General features: G+C 36.2%; 4 protein-coding genes, 1 non-coding gene and 1 pseudogene across 6 annotated transcripts; 4 read left to right on the top strand and 2 right to left on the bottom strand.

Annotated features, from left to right (window-relative positions):
- Positions 1 to 1424: 1424 nt before the first annotated feature.
- On the top strand, positions 1425 to 3843 carry LOC147534120 (small COPII coat GTPase SAR1A). The gene is made up of 3 exons (XM_086647643.1): positions 1425 to 1945; positions 2051 to 2182; positions 3257 to 3843. Exons 1-3 carry the CDS (start codon positions 1817 to 1819, stop codon positions 3575 to 3577), a joined length of 582 nt encoding a protein of 193 aa, XP_086503769.1. The 5' UTR covers positions 1425 to 1816; the 3' UTR covers positions 3578 to 3843.
- A 982-nt stretch (positions 3844 to 4825) lies between these two features.
- LOC147534119 (calmodulin-binding transcription activator 5-like) lies at positions 4826 to 9375 on the bottom strand. 2 transcript variants are annotated; one of them, XM_086647641.1, is made up of 11 exons: positions 9122 to 9375; positions 8815 to 8940; positions 8594 to 8709; positions 8278 to 8366; positions 8117 to 8162; positions 7850 to 8032; positions 7043 to 7441; positions 6208 to 6902; positions 5514 to 6060; positions 5126 to 5431; positions 4826 to 5048 (listed from the first exon to the last, which is right to left on the bottom strand). In XM_086647641.1, exons 1-11 carry the CDS (start codon positions 9183 to 9185, stop codon positions 5019 to 5021), a joined length of 2601 nt encoding a protein of 866 aa, XP_086503767.1. In that variant the 5' UTR covers positions 9186 to 9375; the 3' UTR covers positions 4826 to 5018. The 2 variants fall into 2 exon arrangements, with proteins under 2 accessions (XP_086503767.1, XP_086503768.1); XM_086647642.1 differs by having other exon boundaries at positions 4983 to 5048; positions 5122 to 5431.
- A 3506-nt stretch (positions 9376 to 12881) lies between these two features.
- On the bottom strand, positions 12882 to 17133 carry LOC147534118 (phospholipase A1 PLIP2, chloroplastic-like). Its single transcript, XM_086649487.1, has 5 exons — positions 16182 to 17133; positions 14743 to 15243; positions 14289 to 14348; positions 13750 to 14166; positions 12882 to 13624 (listed from the first exon to the last, which is right to left on the bottom strand). The coding sequence occupies exons 1-5, from the start codon at positions 16839 to 16841 to the stop codon at positions 13043 to 13045; spliced, it is 2220 nt and encodes a 739-aa protein (XP_086505613.1). The 5' UTR covers positions 16842 to 17133; the 3' UTR covers positions 12882 to 13042.
- A 3295-nt stretch (positions 17134 to 20428) lies between these two features.
- LOC147534117 (calcium-dependent protein kinase 7 pseudogene) lies at positions 20429 to 21427 on the top strand (annotated as a pseudogene).
- Positions 21428 to 22435: 1008 nt separating this feature from the next.
- On the top strand, positions 22436 to 23798 carry LOC147534116 (uncharacterized). Its single transcript, XM_086649107.1, has 4 exons — positions 22436 to 22535; positions 22615 to 22706; positions 22885 to 23110; positions 23504 to 23798. The coding sequence occupies exons 1-4, from the start codon at positions 22457 to 22459 to the stop codon at positions 23626 to 23628; spliced, it is 522 nt and encodes a 173-aa protein (XP_086505233.1). The 5' UTR covers positions 22436 to 22456; the 3' UTR covers positions 23629 to 23798.
- A 673-nt stretch (positions 23799 to 24471) lies between these two features.
- Positions 24472 to 24543, top strand: TRNAP-CGG (transfer RNA proline (anticodon CGG)). Its single transcript has one exon. It is a non-coding gene; the product is annotated as a tRNA-Pro (tRNA).
- Positions 24544 to 24580: the final 37 nt, after the last annotated feature.

The raw sequence follows: 24580 nt of genomic DNA, 5'->3' as shown, positions 1-24580 counted from the left end.
CTTCCGTCCGGTTGGGTCTGGAGTTGCTCTTAGTGGGGAATTGTTGGATAAATGATTTCCAAAGCCTTTATGTCCGATAGTCCCAGTTGAGGAGAATAGTCGGTCTGACAAACACGGGTCGGGTCGGGTTCTGGAGTTCGGGAGTTCTGGGTTCTTAGTCCAAAAATCTACACCTAAACACATATTTAGTACACCCACATATTAATATAAGGTTTTAAGCCGAAATAAAATTATAATGGGATATTAAGTCCAAATAGATCTATCTCTATAGAAAAAACAGATCTCTATTATTTCTATTTAATCATAATACCCGTTATAACCTTTACATAAGAAAAAACCCAGTTTTGGAAATCAATTCCCTTTTTTTTCTTATATTTTCTCTATCCAATCTTCTATCCCATAACCGAAACCCTTTTTCTCTCTCTATAACAACCGAAACCCTCTTTCTCTCTCCAAAACTAAAAACCCTCTTCTATAACTGAATGGAGAGACTTTCTTCCATGACCGAGTAGTGAAGATGACGACCACCACCGAAAACCACCATCGTTTCTCTATTTAGACTTCTATATTATTTAGATTTTTTCAATTTATTTCAAGCTTACTATCTGTTTCGCAATATACACGTTATTTAGTATAAATTACTTATATTTCATACAACAAAACACATTTAGTATAGTTAAGGTATGTCTAGATGTCAAAGTTACAGTATTTTTCTGTTTATTGATTCTTGTTTTGTTTCATAAATAACGTGTTATTTATTGTTAAAGTTTCATATTTCATTTTCATTTTTTTTACATGTGTCATACATAACACATTATGTATCAACAATGTTTCTTTTATACGTGGGTAATAGGGTCCAAAAGGGAAAAATGACTAAAATCCTTTTCTTTTTAGAAGATTGGACCCTAATTTCTTTTTGGATTTTATTTTGGGCCTAAAATCCATGGACCCAATGAAGAAACTTATTCTTCTTACGACCGGAAAAGCGTGAGCTCGTCTAAGTCGGTGGGTCCTCAGCACATCATCTCACATGCTCGTCATAGTCGGCCAACTGAGTCCATATAAAGCAACATATTCCCCCTAATCAACCATGCAAGGTTCAATCTCTAAATTTAAATTTCGAATTCAATTCTTTAACTGTAAAAATAACCTACTGACTTGAGCGTCACGTAGATTTTTAAGTTTTATGTAGGTTCTGTCCGAGAATCACGAAAAGTAGTTCACTGTTTGGTCCGCACAATCTTCTCATCCTGAGTGATTAACTAAAAGTCGTTTCTGGACATAAAAAAAAACAAGACAAATCCTGCTAACTGTGCGGCTTGGTAAGCTCTGCTGACCAGGGACACAAAATTTTATAAGTCATGTTTCACATGTCTCTAAAATTAACGTTGTAGTCCTACTAGCAAGGAGGGGTGGTAAGCCTTCTAGTCAAACAACAATTGCACCTACTCCGCAATGCGGAGGTGTCCGAAGTTTTTTTTTTTTTTTTGATGAAGAAGGTGTGCGAAGTTTGATTCAATGAAAGTGCAAATCCATGAATAACGAAAAATCACATGTTTTTTTTTTGTACATATTTTGTCCATGAATGTCTTAATCTATTAGGGCCACTTCCCTCCTATTCTCTCATTTTCTCCGTCTAGGGTTAGTGAGTAGTCTCTCTATATTTGGGCGAGATCCTTTTTGGTAGATCGAAGGTATAAGCGTCAGAATTCATCGATATTGGATTGATTCCGTGATCGAATTGTTTCAAGTTTTCAGCGAATTTTGAATTGATTTATCAAATCGAATCGGAGTCTAAATCTGATACCAAAAAACCATGTTTCTTGTCGATTGGTTTTATGGCGTACTCGCATCGCTTGGTCTTTGGCAGAAAGAAGCTAAGATCTTGTTTCTAGGTCTTGATAATGCTGGAAAGACAACTCTCCTTCATATGTTGAAAGATGAGGTTTTTATTTCTTCTTCTTCAAATCTTCTATTTTCTCTCTCCGATCTGATTTCATTTGTTGTTTTTTCAGAATTCTTTTGATGTTATTTTTGGATATTATTGCAGAGGTTAGTTCAGCATCAACCTACCCAGTATCCAACTTCAGAGGAATTGAGTATTGGGAAAATCAAGTTCAAAGCTTTTGATTTGGGAGGTCATCAGATTGCACGAAGAGTCTGGAAAGATTACTATGCCAAGGTAAATTCTGATTTCTCTGCGATTTTGTTAAGAATTAGCTATGAAATTCTCCTAATTTGTGATTTTGTTGCTTGGTTTTTGATATTTTTGTTTGTTTAATCCTGAAATGATTGGTCTTTCTCAATTTTAAGTTCATGCTAATATCTTCTTTGTGTTTGGGTGGCCTCATGGAGTCTTCTTAAAGAACAAAACCCCCTACCCTTCCTGCTTGGGGTTAGGTGTCTAAATTGAAGACAATAACGATAATTGCTAAGGGTTGGGTCGTTAGTCGTTACAAGTACCATTTTACATATGTAGTTATGATCTTCCTCTTCGCTTTTTTAGCTGTCTATGATCTATATTCCGCTTTTGTTGACACTTCTTTACTTGAATTAATGATAAGTGAGTCTAGTTTCTAGTGCTAATATGCTCTTATATATCCTAACAATGACAACCAGGAGGTTGTTACTTGTAAAAGATTTTCAGGAAACTATATGGTTTTTTGGGCCAACTAGCTCATGTTACCTCTTTTTAACCCAAGTCTGTCGAAAAGATAAATAAAATAAAATAAAGGAGCTTAATGGATATCTTGTATTCGATTCAGAATAGTCAAACCAAAATTCAACTTTTGGGATATATGTATGAGGCTGTCAATGCTATATTACTACCAAATTACTAATATTGATTCCACTACTCCAGGGAAAAACTATTTGTACATATGTGACTAAATGGACATACTATTAAAAAGCTTGAGTTGGTCTTGTTTCCTTGTGATTGCGGATACTTATACGTGGTATGCTTCTGAAAAATCTATTACCCTGACCCCGTATTTGGAAGCTAAGCAAAAAAGAAGACCATTAACTTAAATAATGGGAGTGAAGTTCTTTTTGTTATTCTTGCTCTCCCTCGGCTCTTAGCTGCAGGTCCAAAACTGGTTGTAGCATCCGTTACGTTACTTTCAAAGTGCTCTCTCTATCTTGTGTTTGTTTTTGTCATCCACCTAATAATTCGATTGTAGGAATTCGTGGACTAGTTTCTCTACTTGCATTTTTCACGCGCTAACTATCAACAAATTATGTGATGATGCCGCTGCAGGTCGATGCAGTGGTGTACTTGGTTGATGCTTTTGACAAAGAAAGGTTTGCGGAGTCGAAGAAAGAGCTAGATGCTCTTCTATCAGACGAGTCCCTCGCCACTGTTCCATTCCTCATCCTTGGTAACAAGATCGACATTCCATATGCAGCCTCCGAGGACGAACTGCGCTATCACTTGGGCCTCACCAATTTCACCACAGGAAAGGGAAAGGTGAATTTAGCAGATACCAATGTCCGCCCACTCGAGGTCTTCATGTGTAGCATTGTTCGTAAAATGGGTTATGGTGATGGCTTCAAGTGGGTTTCTCAATATATCAAGTAGAACAGATGTCGAGAAGACACAAGAAAGTTATTTAATCAAATACTGGTATGTAAAGCAAACTTGTAGTAAATCTTCAGTGTGGTTTTTGGTGTAACTGGTGCTTGTTTATTTTCAGACACTCTTCTTCTTCTTCTTTCTCTCTTATGAAAGGTTGTGGTAGTTGGAAAATGGGAAAGCGGGATTTGTTTTTCTATTTTGTATGTTAAAAGTTTGGATTTGTTTTTCTTCTTGGGAAGTAAGTAATAATGATAGTTGAAGTTTAAGAAGTTATGGTATTTTGTTTCAAGTGTATCTGTTTTTTTTTTCCCTTTTTAGAGTTGGATTTGGTAATCCTGATGGTGTTTTAATGAGTTACTCTTCTATAAGCTTTAGTCATGGATATGACCTAAAGTCTTAAAGAAAGAAGCAAATGGGAGCATGAATGTGATTATCCCATGCACTGGAATGTGATTATCCCATAGAGAGGTGAAATGATATTGGCTGCCCAATCAAAAGAAGTCTGACTCGTCTCGTCTTAGTGGTGGCCAACGGGCCATACAAAGGGTTGGGCACAAAGACGCCCCATGAGTCATCACAACGTGGTCTAGACACAGAAATGCCCCATGGCAATGGCCCAACCCGAAAATATTTTTGTTTCCCCACAGCGCTGGCCTTAATACTATATGGACGGGCATCGTTTATAAACTTAATCATCCTTCAACATTTTTTTGTTGAAAAGACAACAGTCATTCTTCAACATTTGCAGAGGTTAATGCGTTAGAATACCAACAAGAAGTTGATGTCTGAGTTCCATTTTATAATGATAAAAAGCGAGCAACCACAATTTCATGTTGACGAGAAACTAGGCATGAAAAAGCTTACTATGCTCCACAATCCACACGGGGAATACCCAGTGAAGCTCGTCAAATTCTCTCGGAGGACAAGTCTCTAATGAAATAGTATTTAAAGGAGTTATGTTTGCTCGATTGTCTCAGGTTGATAGGAGTGAACAATAAGCTTGGCCTTCACAAGACAGACAAAGTTTAGTAGTATTTTTTTCGAAATCATTTCATTAATTAAGGAGAAGAAAATCGAAAAAGAAAGGCATCTTGCTGGTAATCTTAGATAAGTAAGAACTGTAATAATTGAATTATGGGCTTGGGGAAAGATGCAATCTAAATGCGCCAATCATTACGCGCCAAACTTTTCAGGGGCCTGATTTCTGTCAGGAGAATTCTGCAAATGTTGTTTCCTTAAGGATTACAAACATTTTTAAGAGTACTTCATATACTTTCGTATAATTATCCATATCCCTTAAAGGGAAATCTGTTTTTACAATCGTATTTGGGTTATGTACCCTGAAACTAGTCTATCCAACGGGATTGATCTATAAACCTTCAGAAGATGCACATACAGACTATATACCGTTCCACTAAAATGGTGTGCCTTCATTATATCAGTTTCACATGTCAGGATCAAAGATATCATCCAACTGCAAAATGAAAATTTGAATCTGATTAGAAAACTCGCGAATATATAAATAGGTTTCAACCAGAAAGAGATACCTACTTCAGCTAGATCACAGATCTGCTTCATTCTGTGATACTCTTGCTGTGCTCGGTTTGATCTGATAAGAGCTTGGACCTTCACCACAGATCTTTCAACACGTTCTTCAGCTTGCTTACGGCTAACTTTAAAGAAATCTTCCTCTACGTCATTTTCTTCCTTCTCAACTACTGCCACAGTCTGTTCAATTTGAAGACCTCGTAACCCTTTTCTCTTTTTCAGCCACCGCATAATCGCCTTTTCAAAAATTCCAACTGACCAAATAATCTTTCTGTACTGCTTCCTGGCCTGGCGACCTCGGAAAACGGCCTGATTCAAATGTTCAATTTTAGAATACAAAAATAGTACTTATCATGATGAATTCTTGATAAGAAATTATACAAGGGTCTACTTGAATTTTGATGGCTTGACGACGTAAATAGAGAAATTCCTTTCTGATCTTCCAAGTATGAAATGTGTATTGGATTCGAGTAGCAGCTGCCATCCTTTTCCGCGATTCATAGTTTCGGAAGGCATGTTGAATCCTCATTGCAGAAATAAGGTTACGTGCTTCCATCTCTGGATTGGCGAGCTGAATTGCCTTGGTCCGTAATTCTAACGACTTTTCTTTGAATGCAGCTTGAATCCTGGATGCGGCCTCAGCAGCTGTCCGATATGCTGCCAATGTTTCCTTCTGACATGCATCTTCCTCGTTGATACTATCATGATTTGCAGTATCAGCTGAACTTAACGGCAGTGAACCAATAATATTTCCAGACAAGGACATGAGTCTAAAATGATCCGTCAACCCTTTTTCTGCTAGATAAGCGGCTAAGCCATCATAACCATTTTGTGATGCAAGATCAGCACAAGTGCGTCCACCAAGAAATTCTGGCGTTGGGTCGGTAACTAAGCTTGCATTTGCCCCAGCAGATAGAAGAGTTGCTACCATTTCTTCCCTGTAAATTAAGATCTTATGTGTTTGAGCAGGATCACTTCGAAATAAATATAGACTTATAGTTTGAAGAGAACAAGAATTTTGGCCTATTTTGGTAAAGCTTTCGTGAAGAGAGTCATGATGTTTTCAGTTACAGTAAAGTGAATACCTCCCATAGCATGCTGCCCAATGCAAAGCCGTCCATCCACGAGCATCACGAAAGTCTAATGAGAGGCCGGAACGTGAATATGGTCGAACAGCCCATGTATAACCTAGGATTGCACACAAATGGATGATTCCTTGACCTTGCTGATCACGTATACTAGGCTTAGACTCATCAACCATTCTCTCCAAAAGCCACTCATGTAATTTGTTCTTCAAAGTGATCTCGCGCAAACTAGTTTGGGCCTCTGAAAACGAGATCTTATTTTCTCCAATTGAGTTAATCAAAGAGTCCCAATCTTTAGCAATAGAAGAGGTATAGTTTGCAAACTCCTTTGCCTTCTTTAGGACATTTGGCGATACCTTGCTTGATAGAATGTTCAGGATGTTGGTTCTAGAGAATAGCAGATGAGCAAGCCTAGAATGAAGTTGAAACTTTTCCCAGTTTGGCTCTTCTTTAGGTGAAGCAACCTCATTCACCAATGGAGAGCGATACTCAAAAGCTAGAACTTGACTAATTGGTGTGTGACCATCAACACTCAAATATAGATTTACTAACCCGGGCGTATGAGGTAAAACCCGGCAGCGGTATACCCCACGGTGAATCAATTCTGCAGGAACACATTCATTACCTAAGACAAGAAGTAAATTGGAGTCTGTAAGATGTGACAGTCCATCGAGAAAATATCCAATCACTAAAACCTGCAGAAGTCATAAACATAACTAATGAGGTTGACAAAGAACCTGGTTAAATTCCATGACCAAATAACAATTAACTTTACATGCTCATATTCAGAATATGGATTTGTTCCTTCTGTCGGAATAAAAAATAAGAAAGGCACCTTTGTTTCTTCTGTCGAAAAAGCCCATGCAGGTGAAATGTCACTTATACTGAAAACTTGCTTTTGAGCAGGACAGTGAAAATGAGCAGTTGTCCCAGTGATACTTGACCCATAATCATTTGAAACTGGGGAGTCAACTGGTACCTCATCTGATAATCTTGGGGAATCAGTCAAAATGCAGTCTATCCACCTTCCAAAACTGTCATGCATCTTAAAACCATCTTTGGCGGTGTCAAAAGATTCGTTTATGTCCGTTTCAATCATGTTAAAGTCTTGTCGTGGGATATTTTTGGCTGCTGAAGTATCTAAATTCTGAAAGTATCCACTGGCTGGTAGTCTAACATCAATCGAACTTGTAGAAAATCTATTGGTAGGACTTATATTATTGAATAAGCAATTCTGCAATAAAAAGTAATAAAGAGATAATGCGCAATTTACATTTAAAAGTAACACAGAATTTAAAAGGATAAATACTTTTTTTTGTTTTAGAACAAGAAAAGCAAAGTCAACAGCTTAAGTAACACATCGTAGAGTATGCCCCTAACTGAAGTCAATGAGTCGGAATTGAGATGATAACTAAGAGTCTAAGATCCTGTGCTTTTTGAAAGGGTACCAAAGGAACATGAAGTTTACGAGCCAACCAAGCTCCTGTACGAACTGGACCATTGAATGGTAGCCGTGATCTCCTACCGTTTCCAACACAAGCAAAAGAACCGAATACCCAAGCATAGGTAGGTGGTTTATGATCTAGAATGTATCTATAAAATAAATCAGTAAAACTTAAAAACACACGAATGATTTACTCACATTGCTTTTGGAGCCACTCGTTTCATTATGGTTCGATTGCTGAATTGATGAAATGTTGTCTGTTACATGTGCATCACCATTGAGGTTATTTGCAACCAATTGATCATCCCATTCTAGAGTGTTAATAATCTCTTCAAATCTCTTTTCGTGATTGTTCGCTTTCATAGGAGAGCTTGATTGCACCTGTACCAAGAAAGAAAGAAGTATTGTTTACTTTCTGAACTCTCAGGAAATAACAGCTAAACTAATGTCATGATTAAATCCAACCTCTGATGTTTCACGATAATGTACAAGGACTATGTGTTCGTACTTCCTGATGAAAATTAACGAAGCAATAGCAGAAGTCAGTTTTCAGGCTAAATTGAATTAGGAAACTAAATATAACTCTATTGACAAGTTGATCAACATAAACTTTGAAAGAAACATACTTATCGAGTAACCAGTAACACCTACGAACAAAGCTGGGTTTATCTTGCCCATGTGCATAATACACATGGATCCTTTCTTCATTGCCAACCTACATGATCAGGAACGACGAAGTGAATTTTCCAATACGACCCATGCCTCCAAATTCTTGGGGACAAACACAACCACTCTCATAAACGAAGAGGGAGGAGTTAGACGGTACGAAAAAATAAGAAAACAAACATGTGATCAATCTAATATAGGAATGCATAAGGCTACGAAAGTGTACATGTTCATGTCAACGACTTACTAGGTTGTGTTTATGTAAAAGAAACTCACTTTTATGTGTTCATGAGCTTCCTTAATAGTCTTTCCATCCTTTTTCTTTTTCCAGTCATATCCATCTCTCCGGAAGTTCCGTAGCATTTTCCGATCAAACAATACGACTCTTCCACCTAAGCTCCATAAACAACAATTACAGCAAAATCATAACCATTAGAATTATTCACAGTGACCCCCGCAACAGCTTAAGAAAGGAGTACTAGTAAGCAAGTAATTACTTTTCGGTAAGTGGATCGGTTTGACATTGATGGCGAATAGGGAGGAGTTATAGAGTAATGCATGGATCTCATTTGGACGCAACCACCTCGATGTGGCTTCCTCCATCATATTGTCAACTGCTAAATCTGCACATAGAACATTAACATTCTTGATAAACTTGAAATGTCAAATAGATAAAATGTTCACCTTGAATCAACTTCTCACAGAGAAAGATCAGAAGTAAATTCTAAATAGAATCACAAATTTAGTTTTTTTTTTTTTCTACTAAATGAAAGGATTGAAGAATAAAATCTAATGATTTTACACCTTGCCATGTATGAAACCCATGAATCTCAGAACCTGAAATTCGAATTATGCCAATTCTTTCCATACCCCTAAAACCCTATTAGATCCTTAAAGAGAAGATTTGTGAAATCAAAACCCAATAAAGATTCAAAATCTAAGCTGAAAGAGAAAGAGAGTGTGATTGGTTTTTACTAACGCGCGAAATTTTTTTTTTCCTTCAAGTTCAAAAAATGTGTTTTTTAAAAGAAAAAAAAAAATTAATTGTGGTAGTGGATGTGATCACCCAACCAATCGTATTGTATTTTAATATTATGTTTTCAGGATGTAATCAATACCATGTGATGAGTGTTATATTTGTATTAAAAATATTACAATCATAGAGATTTGATTAAACAAGACTAAAGTCTACGGTCGTATGTTTACACATAAACTTGTTAACAATAAAGTCTACGGGAATGCTAGGTTCACGGACGTTTTTGACGAAGGGAGGTTCCGGAATGACATGGCATTCCCTTTTTGAAAATTTGACCAAGCCTGGGCCGAATTTTCCATGCCACGTCATCCATCATCTTCCCCATATTTAGAGAGAGAGAGGACCGGAAACCTCTGTTTTCTTTTAGCACGATGAAGTTCTTCAAGAGCTTCAACTCTAGCTTGACCATTAACCTTCTTAAGGATTTGTATAAGCTCAGAAACCCCTCATTCTATATCCTCTGATTTCTTATTCTTGAGCAAAAATTTCTGAGAAACCAAATGTAGATGAAATGCTATAGAGTTTTGTTAGATGTGATTGAATCATCCCTAAGCTCTCTCTCTCTCTTCCATAGTTGTTGCTTGTTGGGCAAGTGATCTAAAGAGAACCATTTGAGAATGTTGGATCTTTCATAGGTTTGGCATGAAAAAGATAAAGTCATGAAGCATCAGATAAACAAATTCATTAATCATCTTCTTCAGGCCCAATCCTTATGGCATTCTACCTCTGGTTGAAGAAGAGGGTTTCCCACTATCTCTCTCTCTCTCTAAAAGTGGGGAAGATGATGACGTGGTATAGGAAATAAATCTAAATTTGGACCGTTCATTTTTAACGGACCAGATATGGTCAAATTTTCAAAAAGCAAACGCCACGTCATTTCGGCATTTTCCTTCGTCAAAAATGTCCGTGAACCTAGCATTCCCGTAAAGTCTATGGTCGTATGTGTACACATAAAATTATTTTCTAAAACAAACTTGCTATCCTACACTAATGATTGAATTTGATACCTCCTTTAGTAATTTGTATTTAAGATTACCTCCTTAAATTTAAGTTTTGGTCAAAATTACTAAGGATATATTTGACTTGTAACAATAAAATCATAAATTATATATTATACAACAAATAAGTCTTTACTAATTATACTCGCGACCAAATCAAATAATAAAGTAAGGTGGAATAACTACTAGGATTCATATTGAAGAATAATTGCTCTAAGTAGTTAAAAGTATTTCAGGTACGGCAAACACAAATTTTGTGTTTTATCAAAAATAATAAAACTAAGAGGGTAAGCTCAATTACCGCGATCATTGAGGGAGGTAAACTCAAATACCAATTAGTGACGAGAGGGTAAATTCAAAAAATCCAAAAGAAACCAACCCAAAAGTACAATGAAGGTTCAAGTTTGGAAAAAATGAGAAACTAGTCGAAAAATGAAAGGGAGCCAAAAAAAATCAAGTTCAGTGATTGGATTCCGGTTTGGGTGTGAAAATATTACATTACATGCTTGGGCCAAAGGTAAAATATGTTAGGAGGCTAATGGGCCAATATTAGGCGCAAATGATATATGTGAGATGCACAATATCACATGACTAAATATATTTAGAAAAAGTAACACAAAATGATATTTATTTTTTTGAGAATTCGACTACGACGTACGTTAATCGTTACAAGATATTGATGCATCATGAAGATAATAAGCACCATAACCGCCTAATTTAAACGAAAAATTAAAGAGGTCTAAAGTCCAAGAACAATATTCTTGGTCCGAAAAATGATAGAGAACGAGAAAATCCAAACATACATCCTATGTGGCTTGCCGTGATTCGTTATCTAGTGAACTAGAATCATCGAAACCGCGAATCACAACAAGCCACATAAGATGTATGTCTAAAGTATGTCTGGATTTTCTTGTTCTCTATCATTTCTCGGTTGGTCCACACCACAACTTTTACGTATAAATTAGAGTAAGAGTTGTCTGACAAACAAACAAAAAAGTAAGTCAAATTTTTTATTTTCTTTAACAGCTACATGTGTATACAAAAAAAGTAAGTCAAATAACAGCTACATGTGTATACAGTATAAATGCATAATGTTAGATGCATACCACCCTTAACAAATCTGATATAAAGATGCACTGGTCGATGAATCTATGTGGGGATGAGGTTATGTGGGCCGTGGGGGCGAGGGGAGGCTAGCCCCCCAGCCACCCACCCACACACACACAAAAGCCAAAAAGAAATAGTAGGCCCTTACAAGAACAAATTTAAAACGTTCCTGAATTAATTATAGATTATGTACCCCAGTTGGTAAGAGTAGTAGTCAACCGAGCCTACCACTATATGGTTTATGTCTAGGGTTATAGATCCAATTATTTTTTATTGATTTAGAGATTTTTGCTGTATGGAACTGGGTTGCCAACTTTGATATATTCGTTTTCATCAACACATAGAAATGTGAATAGGATGGAGACTTTTCGCTGTTAGTTGCGTATGGGGAAGGCGAAAATATGAAATTCGTAATTTTCTGAAACTCTTATTTTGTCCTATTTTTGTTGAATTTTCTTTGTGGTCTATTTCTCCCAAACTCTTGAATGGATATGGTACCCTATGTGTCATGTTAATCCATTTGAAAATGGAAAGGAGTAAGGGGACCAGCAAGACAGGAAGTGGATCCTTGGCCAGAAGTAGAACCCTAATTTGTCTCATAATAAAAACCATAAAAGACCTTCAAATAATAGGTTTGGTTTTAGTTTGGTACTTTGTGTATCAGTTGACATGTGAATTGGAAGGCAGTCTTGAGCAATCCATGTGAGACCCAAAATAAAAGCCAAAAAAATGTATTAAGGGTCTTATAACATGCTTTCCTTGTGATTCTTTTTCTCTTAACAAGTTTTATTTGCGGTGACGATTTCGTTTTTTAAACTATAAATGATGACAAGATGGATAGTGATTTATCTGAAAAACGATAGACAGGTTTTAATACATCGTGATGGGGTGATGAAACTGACGTGTTTGATTGCAATTCAATATAAACACGCAAGAACCGAAAAAATATATTGAATAAAGATTCTTTCCTATCGGAGATTAAGGACTAGCTAACACGGAATAAGACGATGCTTATTTTAGAATTAGACGATTTGTTTGGTTAGTGTGAGGTGTGAGAATGGACACTCTAATAACCAAACTTATAATGTAAAGATCCTCACTACTCTTTGCCAATTGATTTTGAATTAGATGATCACAAATTTAACATACACGTGATTGGTTCAAAATTCATACATTCTCCACGACTCCACGTCACAAAAAAAAAAATAGAAACGTGAGAATGGGCAAAGCATATAATGTCTAAGTCATTTTCGCTCATCGGCAATTAATTTTGAGTTGGATGGTCACACACTTAGCATGAGGCACTCAATGCTACTATTTTCGTATCACATCAAAAAATTTCTATTAGTTTGAACCCATAAACCAGACTACTGCTTCTCAAGGACTTCAATGATCTAAACATTAACACAGAGTAAGACCTCAGTTACTACAATAAGTGATAACTCTGATTTCATTGACACCCAATGTACATTTTATTTGAAATTTTTCCATCTTACAACAAAAGAAAATAAGAAAAAATGATGTATTAACAACATATAATGAATAAAGAATGACATTTTAGATCCATTTTCTTCGTCTCAACTCTCAACAAAAATTGATCGAGTCGAACGTTCCCAATAATAGCATCCGAGCTTGTAGTAGAAAAACAACTACCAAATGCATATGCTGAGATGGGACTAACCTACTGAACCTCTGAAATGACTCCCTTCCAGATTGTAGGACACCAGAGAAGCTTACTTGGTGCTTGTTCCACGGACTTGACATTATTCGACGGCCCACAACTATTCCATGAGTCTGGTTTCTTCGTGAAGCAACAAGAGGCCACCACACTCCACGACGTTGTTCTCTCTTTACCTTCCTTATTCGGTTTGACTCGAGACGGATCACACCGAGAATGGATCTTACGTAGGAGTACATATCATGGTCCCTATAAATCGTCCCGTCAGAGCCATATGCAGATCGATCACTTAGGATTTCTAGTGGATGAGGCGAGTTGAAAAATGTAGCTTGTGCTTGACGGAATTCTTTCTGTGGATCCTCATTGTCTGATGAAGAACAACTTAGAAGATAGAGGCCACTACCAGAAGGAAGAAGTTCATGGTGTGGAGAGAATTTCTCTTCTGGCTGTAGGATCAAAATTTCCCCCATTGGAGCATACAGCAAATTCTGCAACAAAGTAGGCGTATCATCTTGTCAATACAAATATATATACAAATGAAGGAAAAAATAAAGAAAATAGGTTCCTGTCAGGTGACAACCCTTGGTCCCTCAGTTCTAAATGAAGATTGTACCTGGTTCTTGAGACAAGGATGATTTCGAAAGTTCCCATTTACAGCTTTGAGGAGTTCAGTGACATGATCAGGGTAATGACATGAAAAGGCTCGTGGGACGATATCTCGGTGCATAATAATAGCTTTAACATGACTTTTAGGCAATCCCAACCTTCGAAGAAGTTGATCACCTCCGCACAAGATAGATGGTGCTCCAAACATTACAACAGGAAGTAAGGAAGACAGTGGTGCTTCGCCCCGAATCAACAACATGATATTTACTAGTAATGCCAAGCTTCCTCCTAGTGAATGTCCGGTGAAACGAAGAGATGCCGAGTCACCATGAGACTTTAAGTGGTCTTGAACTTCAGGCAACATTTGCTCATAAATCCCTTTTGCAGCTTCATAAATACCTCTATGCACAAGCACATCTAGTCCCTGAATAAACCAAGAGTGATAAATCACTTGATAAGTTTATCTATATAACGAAATTAGCCTCTAATTTCCACTCAAAAAACGAAAGTAATAGACAAAAGCATAAATTCGTATGTCAAATATACCTCAAACGGAACGGGTTCAAATAGTAGATTTGCTTGCCAGGAAGCCATTGATTCTGAACCCTACACATTGGCACATTAGAAGTTATATTTCTGCTGACAGCAAATCAACCATATACAGATTATGGACTTGGTGACTGATTTATAGGTTTAAGGGGTTCCGGACCCAACCAATTTGGGACTATCCTAACAATCAGACATCGGATTTTAACTAGCTTAAAATGGTATCCAGGACTCTGATACCAATGTCAGCCTGTTAGGTCGTCTTAGGCCTCTCTCGCTCCAAGAGCTAGCTCAAGAGATGTGGCTTTCTTTCACATTTATAAATTGACTAAATGTCCCTTCCAAACCAGTGTTGGACTACTCTAACACTAATCTCTCTTTCTCGAATATCAATTTATGCCCACACACCAATGAAGCCACAAAAGGGGTGGGGAAGTTCCTGATTAGTGATTACCTGAATAACGAAGAATCTTGTAGCAGTCTGATCATCGTCACAAATGAACCACTCACAAGGCGATGAATGTGCCGAATTCAAGTCCTTTGCAACAGCTTGCTTCATTTCTTCTTTTCCAGAAACTACTGCTGTCACAGAATTAGTAGTTTCTACAAACGAAGCCTCACCTGATCTCCTTGTTTCAGCATTCAGATCTGACTCAGGATCTTCCCTTGGTGAATCCTCCTTCGAACTCGAACTCGATGACCGAAATGAAATAATGCTCCTTGTCTGTGATTGCAAATAAGAAGCAGCAGATGCAAGTATGTGATAAGCAGCAGATGCACTTATTTGATATCTATTATTACTTACTTCCTCTGATTCTTTCATCTCCTCTAATGGATTCTCTGGTTCTTGAACTTCTGTTGAGATCTTTTTCTCATCAACATTCGTGGCCTGAACTTTTTTCTCCACCGACGAATTAACAAATCGCATTCTGTGACGTTTTAGGAGATTTCCAGACTGAAATGAACCCGGAAAAACACAGAAAACATTAAATTGAATCCTCCATCAATACATTTGAACCCTAAAAACTAAAACTATAACCTTGTCAAATATAATGGGTTCTTAGAGAATCATCAAGAGAACTTCCCCTAATTCCACCTATAAACCCTTATGGTGTATTTGGATGGCGGATTCATGAATCCGCGGATTCATGAGTCCTTGGGATTCATGATTCCACGGATTCATGAATCCTAGTAGTATTTTTTGGCTTGTTTGGCAACTAAGAATTCTATGATTTATTATTATTTGAGTATTTTTAAAAGTCTTTAGAAAAAAATATGATTTTTGAAAAAAATAATGATTTTGAAAAAAAATAATGATTTTGTAGAAAGAAATATTTTTTTTGTTGATTTTAAGTTTGAAATTTAGGTTCATTAATCCAAAATCCTAGCAAATCCTATGGGGTAAGGTGGGAATTAGGAATCCTTAGGATTCAAGAGTCCTAGGATTCTTGGTAGCCAAACAAACCAAGGATTCATGATTCCTACCAAATTCCACTTTTGATAGGAATCCTACTTAGGAATCCTGCAACCAAACACACCATTAAATTATTCACAATGAAGGTTCTTAAAGTACAAAATGTCTTCTTTAGTTTGCATTAAACATACCCAAATTGAGAATAGAGCTTACCCTAACAACACAATTTTAAGGGAAATAGTAAAATTCCACAAATTGGTACCCTAATCTGATTTCTTAATGACATAGAAGCCAATATAGATCAAATTATTGTTAATAGAGTTGGTATCACAATCTAATTTCCTTATAGAATAGAAACTAACCTAGATCAAATTAAAAAAATTTGTTCCTTGACTGTGTTATATAATCAAAACCCATTAAAAGGAAACAATTGAAGATGAGAATTGATTAACAAAAAGGGTTTAGGAAATTTTGAATACCTTGATTTTTGGAATTGAGTAAGATAGGTTTCCCAAATGAGATATTTTTGCATATAATTTAGCTTCTGATAAAGGAACCTTCTGAAGCAATCTAGAGAAAGAATCCCTATCAAATTCCACTTTTTCTTCTTCATCATCAACCCTACAAAATTCAGAATCTTCAAAATTACAGCAAGAACAATCTTCATCCTTTTCATTTTCATTTTCTCTCTCTAAAACTTCAACACCACTATTTTCATGTCCATCCCAAAGCGATCTTACATGCAAAATCTTCAATACCCAACTCATACGAGTCGACTCGTTATCTTCCCCATTTCCTCTTGATGAGACAGTTTCCTTTGATTCTTCTTCCCCATCTTCATCAACAATCTTATCAAGGGTAATCCCATAATTTCCTCTCGACCAAAGAGAACTCAGAGATTTAGAAAATGAAAATCGTGAAGAAGAAGAAAGAATTTGATGATCAGAGGTGGTGGAAGTAGAATTATTATTATCTAATGAAATCCCATTTGAATTTGTTGTTGAAACCCCATTACTAGATCGACCCAGAGCACTAATTTGAGACATTTGGGTAGTACGTCCACCATCAATACCTGTAATGAATGTAATCGGTGATGAAAACCCATGAATTCCTCCTGGTTTCAAACACAGGGTATCCATTTTATTTCTCTTTTAATTTGAACTTTCTTAACTACTTTTACTTGAACTAGATGGAGAACAATATTCTATAGACGAAGAGAGAGAGAGAGAGAGAGAGATTTTAGAGAGAGAAAACTGATTTTTTTTAGCTAGGAGAGAAATGAGATATTTTGTGTTTAGAGAGAGAAAGAAGGAAGAAAGGAGGGAGAAGTGGAGACGGTTTTTATAAGAAAACACGCGTAGTCGGTGGTAGTTAACCAACAAACCTCTATGACGTGTCGCAACCCATTTGTGTATTCTTATTCCATGCGGCAAGTTGCGTGAAATGTCAGTAAGATTCATCTTAACCTTGAAAGCCACGTGTCTTTCTAGGACACGTCATTGGATTGGATTAAAATCTGGAAAAGATCAATGACGTGTCGCAACCCATGTTGCCTCTATCGGTGGTCGGGAAGTACCGTGGAGTACTCTGCGTTGACTTGTCAAACGGCTATGTGAAATGTCTACTACTACTTCTCTCTCCTCCATTTCATCTATTCTCCCTTCCATCTCACCTTCTTCTTCTTCAATTAAAAGAGCATCTCCTTACAAGATTTAACATGAGATACTTTAAGTGTCAAATAAGGTTTATTGAGTTTATGAGAAGTAAAACTCTCTCTAGTACAACAACTCGACAAGGAATTAAAAATTCAAAATGATTTCACAGGCAAATTAAAATGTCAAGAAATAATTGATTTTGATTTTGAAATTTGCCTTAGAAAATCTCTAAGAAAGTCATTTTTTTTTTAAAACAAGTGAAACAAATTTTCATTCATAAGTGATTAAATCACAATTTTACATAGATGATTATAATTATTTATCTCCTCTGAAAACTTCATGAGAGTTACATACCTTTAAATGCAAAGTGCCTCATGAAGAGAAAGAAATGAGACTAGATACCGACTCGATAAAATGACTCTAAAGGTCGAAAGATGAAAGGATCCTAAAGATCACGGATGAAAGGACCCTAAAGGTCAAAAAAAAAAAGGAAAAAACTAAAAGAACCACCGTCGTCGTCACCGGAAAAACGCCTCCTTCACCAGAAAATCGCCTCCGTCGCCGGAAAACTGCCGCCACCACCGGAAAACTGCCGCCACCATAGAAAAACCGTCGTCACTGCGAGAAACCCTTGTCTTGACGAAGAAACCACTCTGTACCAAACCACAAAACCACAATCTTCTCAAACCTTAAGGCATACCTCCACCACCACTGTTAAAACATCCCTTTACTTCACCACTACACCACCATTCCACCATCATCACTAAAACCCACCACGATCAGATCTCGTCATGACTAATTTGCACCACCACGAACGGATTCACTGTAAGAAAGAGGGAAAAAGAGAGAAAGAGAGAGAGAGAGAGGGACGAAACCCTCGCCGGATCTGGCAAGGGTTTCTGAAAAAACGGTTACTGGAGTTTCTTGAAAACCAAGGAGAGAGAGAGAGGTCAAGTTTCTGAAAACCACAAATGCATTTGTCTCTAAGAAAGTCATCAACCATAAAAAAACTTGTACCTTCATCTTTTTACTATTTTATCCCTACTTAATACTCCCACCATGCACTAGTCATTTTTTCAGAAATACTTAAGTAAAAACCTATTTACATTTGTAAACATTTACGCACATAAATCTGCACACTCATAAAAATTCATAAACGTCGCGCTCAAACATACGTATGACAAAAAACAACAGTGCTACATGTACAAAGTCCTTGACAAAATTCTTGACTTAATGACTCATTTTCACTAAAAGACAAAAGTTGATGAAACTTTTTCAAAGTTTGACTTTGATCGGGACCGTTCACTTAGCATTTTGTCAAGAATCTTGTCAAAGATTCTTTGTACATTTAGCATTTCCCGACAAAAAAATATGACCACCATTGTGTTTATTTCCTCATTGATCTGGCAAAGAGAAGGGCTTTCCTTCGTCGAAACCCCTTCGTTTGAGATGAAAGGGAACAGGTTTGAGGAGAACCTTCCTTGAGGGTTTCATGGGACAGAGAGAGGGAGAGAGAGATTTCCGTTGACATTCTCTTCGAAAGTTTTAGACCCACGATTGAGGATTTCAAAGCTTCAAGCGAAACATTTATGATGTTTTCGTTTGAAACCTTTTCCCTTTGTCTCAGACGAATGGAGTTCCATTCGCCAATTTTTGTAAGTATATTTTATAGATTTAAATAAGTTTTTCATTAATATTTATGAATTTTTTTTCTTCAAAACTAGTGTTAGAAGATCTGAAATCAATAAATTAGTGTTGGAAATTTGAATATTAGAAATTGTTGTTTGGGGCATCAAAAGTCTAAATAAATAGTGTTTGGAACATCTCATGTTTTTTTTACTAGAGTAAACTAACGTTAAAGTTTGTTAGACGTCATTATTCTTTTTATGGTAAAATTAGTCGAAGTTGGTCCTTGCTCAGATCTAAAAAAAAATAACAATTTCCCCCAGGAACTCATCACTTGCTACTTACAATTGCCCATTGGCAAAATATCTCTTAAAGTAAACAGTAGGGAGACTTGACTGTCATTTGGGAGAAATGTAAACCACTTCAATACAAGCTCATGCACAATTATCTTTTTTTTTTTTGTTTGTTAAAATCATGCACAATTATTTGTTTGGTTATGTGCAACTAGGCATTTAGATCTTTGATAATGGGGCTCACAAAGTTTCATTACTTGGTGATGGGAGACATCACATCTTCTTTGCACACTCCAAATGATCTGTCAAATGTCCTACATTTTCCTTAATCCTTGCAACTGTACAGGATATGTCCATCCACAAACCAACAACCCCTAAAAGTATTTATGTACATATTAGCACTATAAATTCTTTCATTATTAAAGATCTGAGACATAATCCTATATTATATCAAAACTACAACTTTTATATATCATACGTACATTTTGATTTTCTCACATGCGGTTCAAGTGGGAGTCTCAGAAAACGGATTGAGTATACTTTTTGTATGACATACAAAAATCGTTTGAGACTATTCATTTTGGTGAGGGGTTTGAAAGTCCCATCTATTCACAAATCAATAAATTATGGATTTTCATCCACAACAAGTATCACATCTTATAATCTCTAAATTTTAAAAGTTGCACTTGGAGCTAGACCCATGTGGCATTCCTAGTAAAACTTGGTTGACCATTGTCAAAGACGTTTGTGTCATAGTGTGGCCCCAACAGCACTCTAGCTATTGGGCTTGGACTAGAGACAGAACAAGTTGATCGGCCCATAGAAGAATTTGCTGTTTATAAAACTCTGATTTTTGTAACTTCTATTTGTGCCTTTATGATATTATTACTATAAACTAGAATTGAAGAGTAAAAGATTTAGGAAGATTTTTAAACGAATTCAACTTGAACTCAGATTCCAACTTAAACACCACAAATCCCATTCAAAACCAGATTCCCATTTTACATAAATTAACCAAAAAATAGAAAGTCACTCAATATTTAACAATCGAACGTTCTAACTCACTCAAAAAACAAAAACCAAATTTAAACCTCTATTCTCTGCGTTTAATTTTGCAACTGGGTTTTAGAATCTAATTGTCTCCATTCTCCAATGGCGTTCTCCTCCCAATCAGGTGGTGGCGGAAATAAGGTCTTCAGTTTTGAAAATCCAGCGGGTAAAAACATTGAAGTGAAATACGAGTTAGGCCGAGAACTAGGAAGAGGTCAATTCGGGATCACATATCTTTGCAAAAATAAGTCAACGGGTGAATTTTACGCTTGTAAATCAATTCGAAAGAATAAATTATTCAATATCGAAGACATTTGTATGGAAGTAAATGTCATGAAGAATCGCTTGCCTAAACATCCCAACATTGTGGCTTTCAATGAAGTATTTGAAGATGAAAATAATGTACATATCATTATGGAACTATGTCAAGGAGGGGAATTATATCATAAACTTGTCGAAAAAGGATGTTTTAGTGAACCAGTAGCAGCAACTTTGATACGAAAAATTGTCGAATTCATTCAAGTATGTCATATCCACGGAGTTATTCATAGAGATATTAAATTAGAGAATTTTTTATTTGCTAAAAAGAACGAAACATCATCGATAAAAGCTATTGATTTTGGATTATCAACTATTTTCAAACCGGGTCAAAGATTTTCTAAAGTAGTTGGAACTCCGAGGTTTATGGCTCCAGAAGTATGGGAAAGGAATTACGGCCCCGAGATTGATATATGGAGTGCTGGAGTAGTGTTGTTTTGCTTGCTCAGTGGACATTATCCGTTTGATGGTAAAAATACCCAAGAAGTCGTAAAATCTATTCAACGATCGAATATTGACTTTAGTGTATATCCTTGGCCTAGAGTTTCAAGTGAAGCTAAGTCTTTGGTAAAGTTGATGCTTGAACCTAATCGGACAAAGCGAATAACGGCCCAACAAGTACTTTATCATCCTTGGATAACACAATTTACCTATGGAGACAATGTGACGAAGAAGATTCATTTAAACTACCTTAACATTAGGAAAAGTTCGAGATTAATCTGTGAAGAGAAAATTCCGAAGATTGAATTAATGGAATACGTCTTTGGTTTCCTGAGGAAATAAAGATGCTTAAACATTAAAAATATATGTATATATGTACATATGAGTAACATTTGGAATTGGTGATATTTTGAAAGCAAGTAATATAGATAATTCTCTTATTTTATTTTGCAAAGAATCTCATGGTATTTTTGACTTGATTGTACCTAACATCTTCGTATTGTTTAAATTAAGTAGTTTTTATAAGGTTTTGTCTTGCATTACAAACTGACACACCTCAACGGATCTCTACAGTGTTGGAATAGTCTGAAGATAGAAAAATGATAGAGAACAAGAAAAATTAGACAGACTTTGAACATAAACTTTATGTGGTTTGTTGTGATTCATGTTTTTCAATAATTTTAATCCACTGAACTGCGAATCACGACAAGTCACATAAAATTTTGTCAGCTTCATGCAGGTGAATTGCAGTTTGCAATCCGAAGTTAGGACATGTTTTTGGGGTTAGTTCACCCTCGCGAGATCGCAACCTTTTGTTCCGACCATTGTAGCATGTGTATCGCCTACGAAGTAAGGGGCATGACGACGTCAACCAGAGTTCGCTTAGTTTTACTTGTTCAATAGCATTACTCCTTCAGATCATTCGATCCAGATATTTATTTGGGCAATATAACCACTTTAGTTACCTATCTAGGTTAGACTACAAGTTATAATTTGCCAACTTAGAACAAAATAACATGGAACCTAACTTAGGTCTGTTTTTTTCTAACCCACCAAGACAAAAAAAAGGTTCAAAAGCAAAACAAAAGTTGTTGAGTTTACACAACTACCCATCTCTTTCTCTTAACCAAAGTAACCTAATCTTACACTTGTTATTAATCTACAAATCTAATCTTAAACAAACCATAATGAAGGGTGTTTAGGTAATATCAAGAATTTTGGTTGGTTTGACATTAGTAGCTATCTTTTGTGTTACTCTTTTTCTGAAAAAGAACCTAATGTCTTACTGATTATGGTACTATAATTTTTATTTATATGAATCTCTTCTTTTGAGTTTTAAAATTTGATAATAGCCTATCTCTCTCTGTTGCCATGGCTTTCTCACTCACCCTCAAAGCTTTGTTCTTTGCTTTAACTCTGTTATCCATTTCTACATGTTGTTGCAAATCAGGTTTTACTAAACTAATATCTTAATTCATCTTTATTAGTTTGTAGTTAATTTGTACTAATTTATATCTAACAAACAACAGATGATGGAGCAGAAGATTCGCGGAACTCGTTTAACCTGCAAGATCCGGCTCAACTTGTTGCTAAAGCATTGGCATGTTTCAACCACAAATTCGTAAGTAATTTATATCTAAATGTATTTGTAAATATACATCAACAAGTATATATATATATATATATATAGTGTTATGACGAAGAACAAACGATCAAGAAAAGTAGTAAAGAAAATAAACAATCACATAGAAAGTTGTCAACAAAGTAATTTTTCTTGTATGTCATGTTTGGTTTGGAAGATTTACAGCAGTTGTCAAGAAAGTTACAGACTCACACAAAGTGGAAATCTAAACATACCTCGTGGCTCAACGGACGAATACTGCAACGGACCTTGTTTCTCAGAAACCCATCTCGTCCTCAACTGCATCGACAACATATTCTCTAACTTTCTCTTTTACAATCGAGCAACCGTTCAAGACATTGGAGATACAATCAAAGCTGGATGTAGTGATGGTAGTGAAAGAGGTAAGTCTGATATCGACAGTTTTTCTCCAGTACCTCGATCTGATAAATTTGTTACGGGGGCAACTTTCCCGTTGTTCACGTAATTGTTTTTCTTTGTAAGAGGCCGTTATAACAACTAGTCAGGGACGGATCTACATGCAGGCCAAAGGGGGCCATGGCCCCCCTTGACTTGCCGTAAATTGTTTTAGAAATGCTGATTGCTTTCTGATTTATCGCATAAATAAAGTTCGAGTCATACAAATAACATATATGTCGCATGGGTGAGATGGTAGAGGTCCGAGTTTTGGACGTGAGAGACCTGGGTTCGAGCACTTGTAGACTCGAACTTTGTAAGAGGCCGTTATAACAACTAGTAACAGTTATGAACAAATATTATATGAATATTTTTTGTAGGGAATTTTAATGTGGCTGAGCATCTGCAATATTCAGGTGGTGGACAAAGAATATTCAAGAGTCTCACGAACTTTCATCTGTACATCTTCTGTATGATAGTCTCATGGTGTGCTTTCATGCTTTAATAGATGAAGATGCAGTTAACAAGGAAGAACAGTTTGAATTACATATTTGCATGCATGGTGTAATGTAATCAAAAGAAAATATTATGAATATTTGGATAGCTAACTATAATCTAAAATGTTACTAAATATGTTATGAAATTAAATACTGATGTTAGATCGATTTTACGATATCTGCTCTAGTATATGTTCCACAACCTGCCCTTCATATAAATCAAAGACGAGTGACATAGTGATTAACAAGATTAAGGTTATTATGTTCCTGATAGTCATTCCAAGAGATAATCCGCTCGTGAATGAATATATAATATTAGATAACCGAATGATACTTGGTATGAAAATCATGTCAAAGATTGGTCAAATTGTTGGTGCAACATGCCCAAAGTAGAAAATGAACATGTCGAATCATCAACTAGGCCATTTAGAGCCATGTAGAAAGTCTTATTAGAGTTTTATTCGTATGCTATTTTAGTAAAAAAAAAGAAAAAAAATTTAGATTGTCATTATATTTCAATGACATTGATACATCATGAATATACTATGTAAATACATCATGAATTCAGATAAGCACAATAACATCCAATTAAGATATCTTAAGCCTAAAGGTCATATAAAGACCCTTAATTAGGGCCACCTTAGGGGTCTGAAAGCCCATCTATTTGTATCTTTACTTTATTTATTACCTAAACTTAACGAAATAAATTTTGATAGCAAACTGCTTCCACGAAGACTCGATCCAACAACTTCATGGACTTAAGAGGGAGTGTCCAACCAATATATCAGGAGGGTAACTTACTTGTAATCCTGGTCAGAGAAGAAAAATATGTTGTAAAGCTCAACACAAACGGGTGTTTGGTCTAGTGGTATGATTCTCGCTTCGGGTGCGAGAGGTCCCGAGTTCGATTCCCGGAACACCCCTCCTTTTTTTTATGTCTTCAGTTCAACGTGGCAACAG

Source organism: Eschscholzia californica, unplaced genomic scaffold (genome assembly GCF_041429995.1).
Source record: "Eschscholzia californica isolate CP2 unplaced genomic scaffold, dmEscCali1.0.p SCAF_6, whole genome shotgun sequence".
NCBI lineage: Eukaryota > Viridiplantae > Streptophyta > Magnoliopsida > Ranunculales > Papaveraceae > Eschscholzia > Eschscholzia californica.
The sequence above is the reverse complement of the archived record's forward strand: the minus strand, read 5'-3'. Positions and strand labels throughout refer to the sequence as shown.

Coding starts and splice junctions, on each gene's coding strand:
- LOC147534116 (XM_086649107.1), top strand. CDS start 22,457: ATGGCTTTCTCACTCACCCTCAAAGCTTTGTTCTTTGCTTTAACTCTG. Junction 22,707..22,884: donor CATGTTTCAACCACAAATTC/GTAAGTAATTTA, acceptor TTGGTTTGGAAG/ATTTACAGCAGTTGTCAAGA. Junction 23,111..23,503: donor TAGTGATGGTAGTGAAAGAG/GTAAGTCTGATA, acceptor TATTTTTTGTAG/GGAATTTTAATGTGGCTGAG.
- LOC147534120 (XM_086647643.1), top strand. CDS start 1,817: ATGTTTCTTGTCGATTGGTTTTATGGCGTACTCGCATCGCTTGGTCTT. Junction 1,946..2,050: donor TTCATATGTTGAAAGATGAG/GTTTTTATTTCT, acceptor ATATTATTGCAG/AGGTTAGTTCAGCATCAACC. Junction 2,183..3,256: donor GGAAAGATTACTATGCCAAG/GTAAATTCTGAT, acceptor ATGCCGCTGCAG/GTCGATGCAGTGGTGTACTT.
- LOC147534119 (XM_086647641.1), bottom strand. CDS start 9,185: ATGGAAAGAATTGGCATAATTCGAATTTCAGGTTCTGAGATTCATGGG. Junction 8,033..8,116: donor ATTATCGTGAAACATCAGAG/GTTGGATTTAAT, acceptor TTCTTGGTACAG/GTGCAATCAAGCTCTCCTAT. Junction 5,432..5,513: donor GTCAAGCCATCAAAATTCAA/GTAGACCCTTGT, acceptor CATTTGAATCAG/GCCGTTTTCCGAGGTCGCCA.
- LOC147534118 (XM_086649487.1), bottom strand. CDS start 16,841: ATGGATACCCTGTGTTTGAAACCAGGAGGAATTCATGGGTTTTCATCA. Junction 15,244..16,181: donor ACTCAATTCCAAAAATCAAG/GTATTCAAAATT, acceptor GGTTCATTTCAG/TCTGGAAATCTCCTAAAACG. Junction 14,349..14,742: donor CAAGATTCTTCGTTATTCAG/GTAATCACTAAT, acceptor GCCAATGTGTAG/GGTTCAGAATCAATGGCTTC.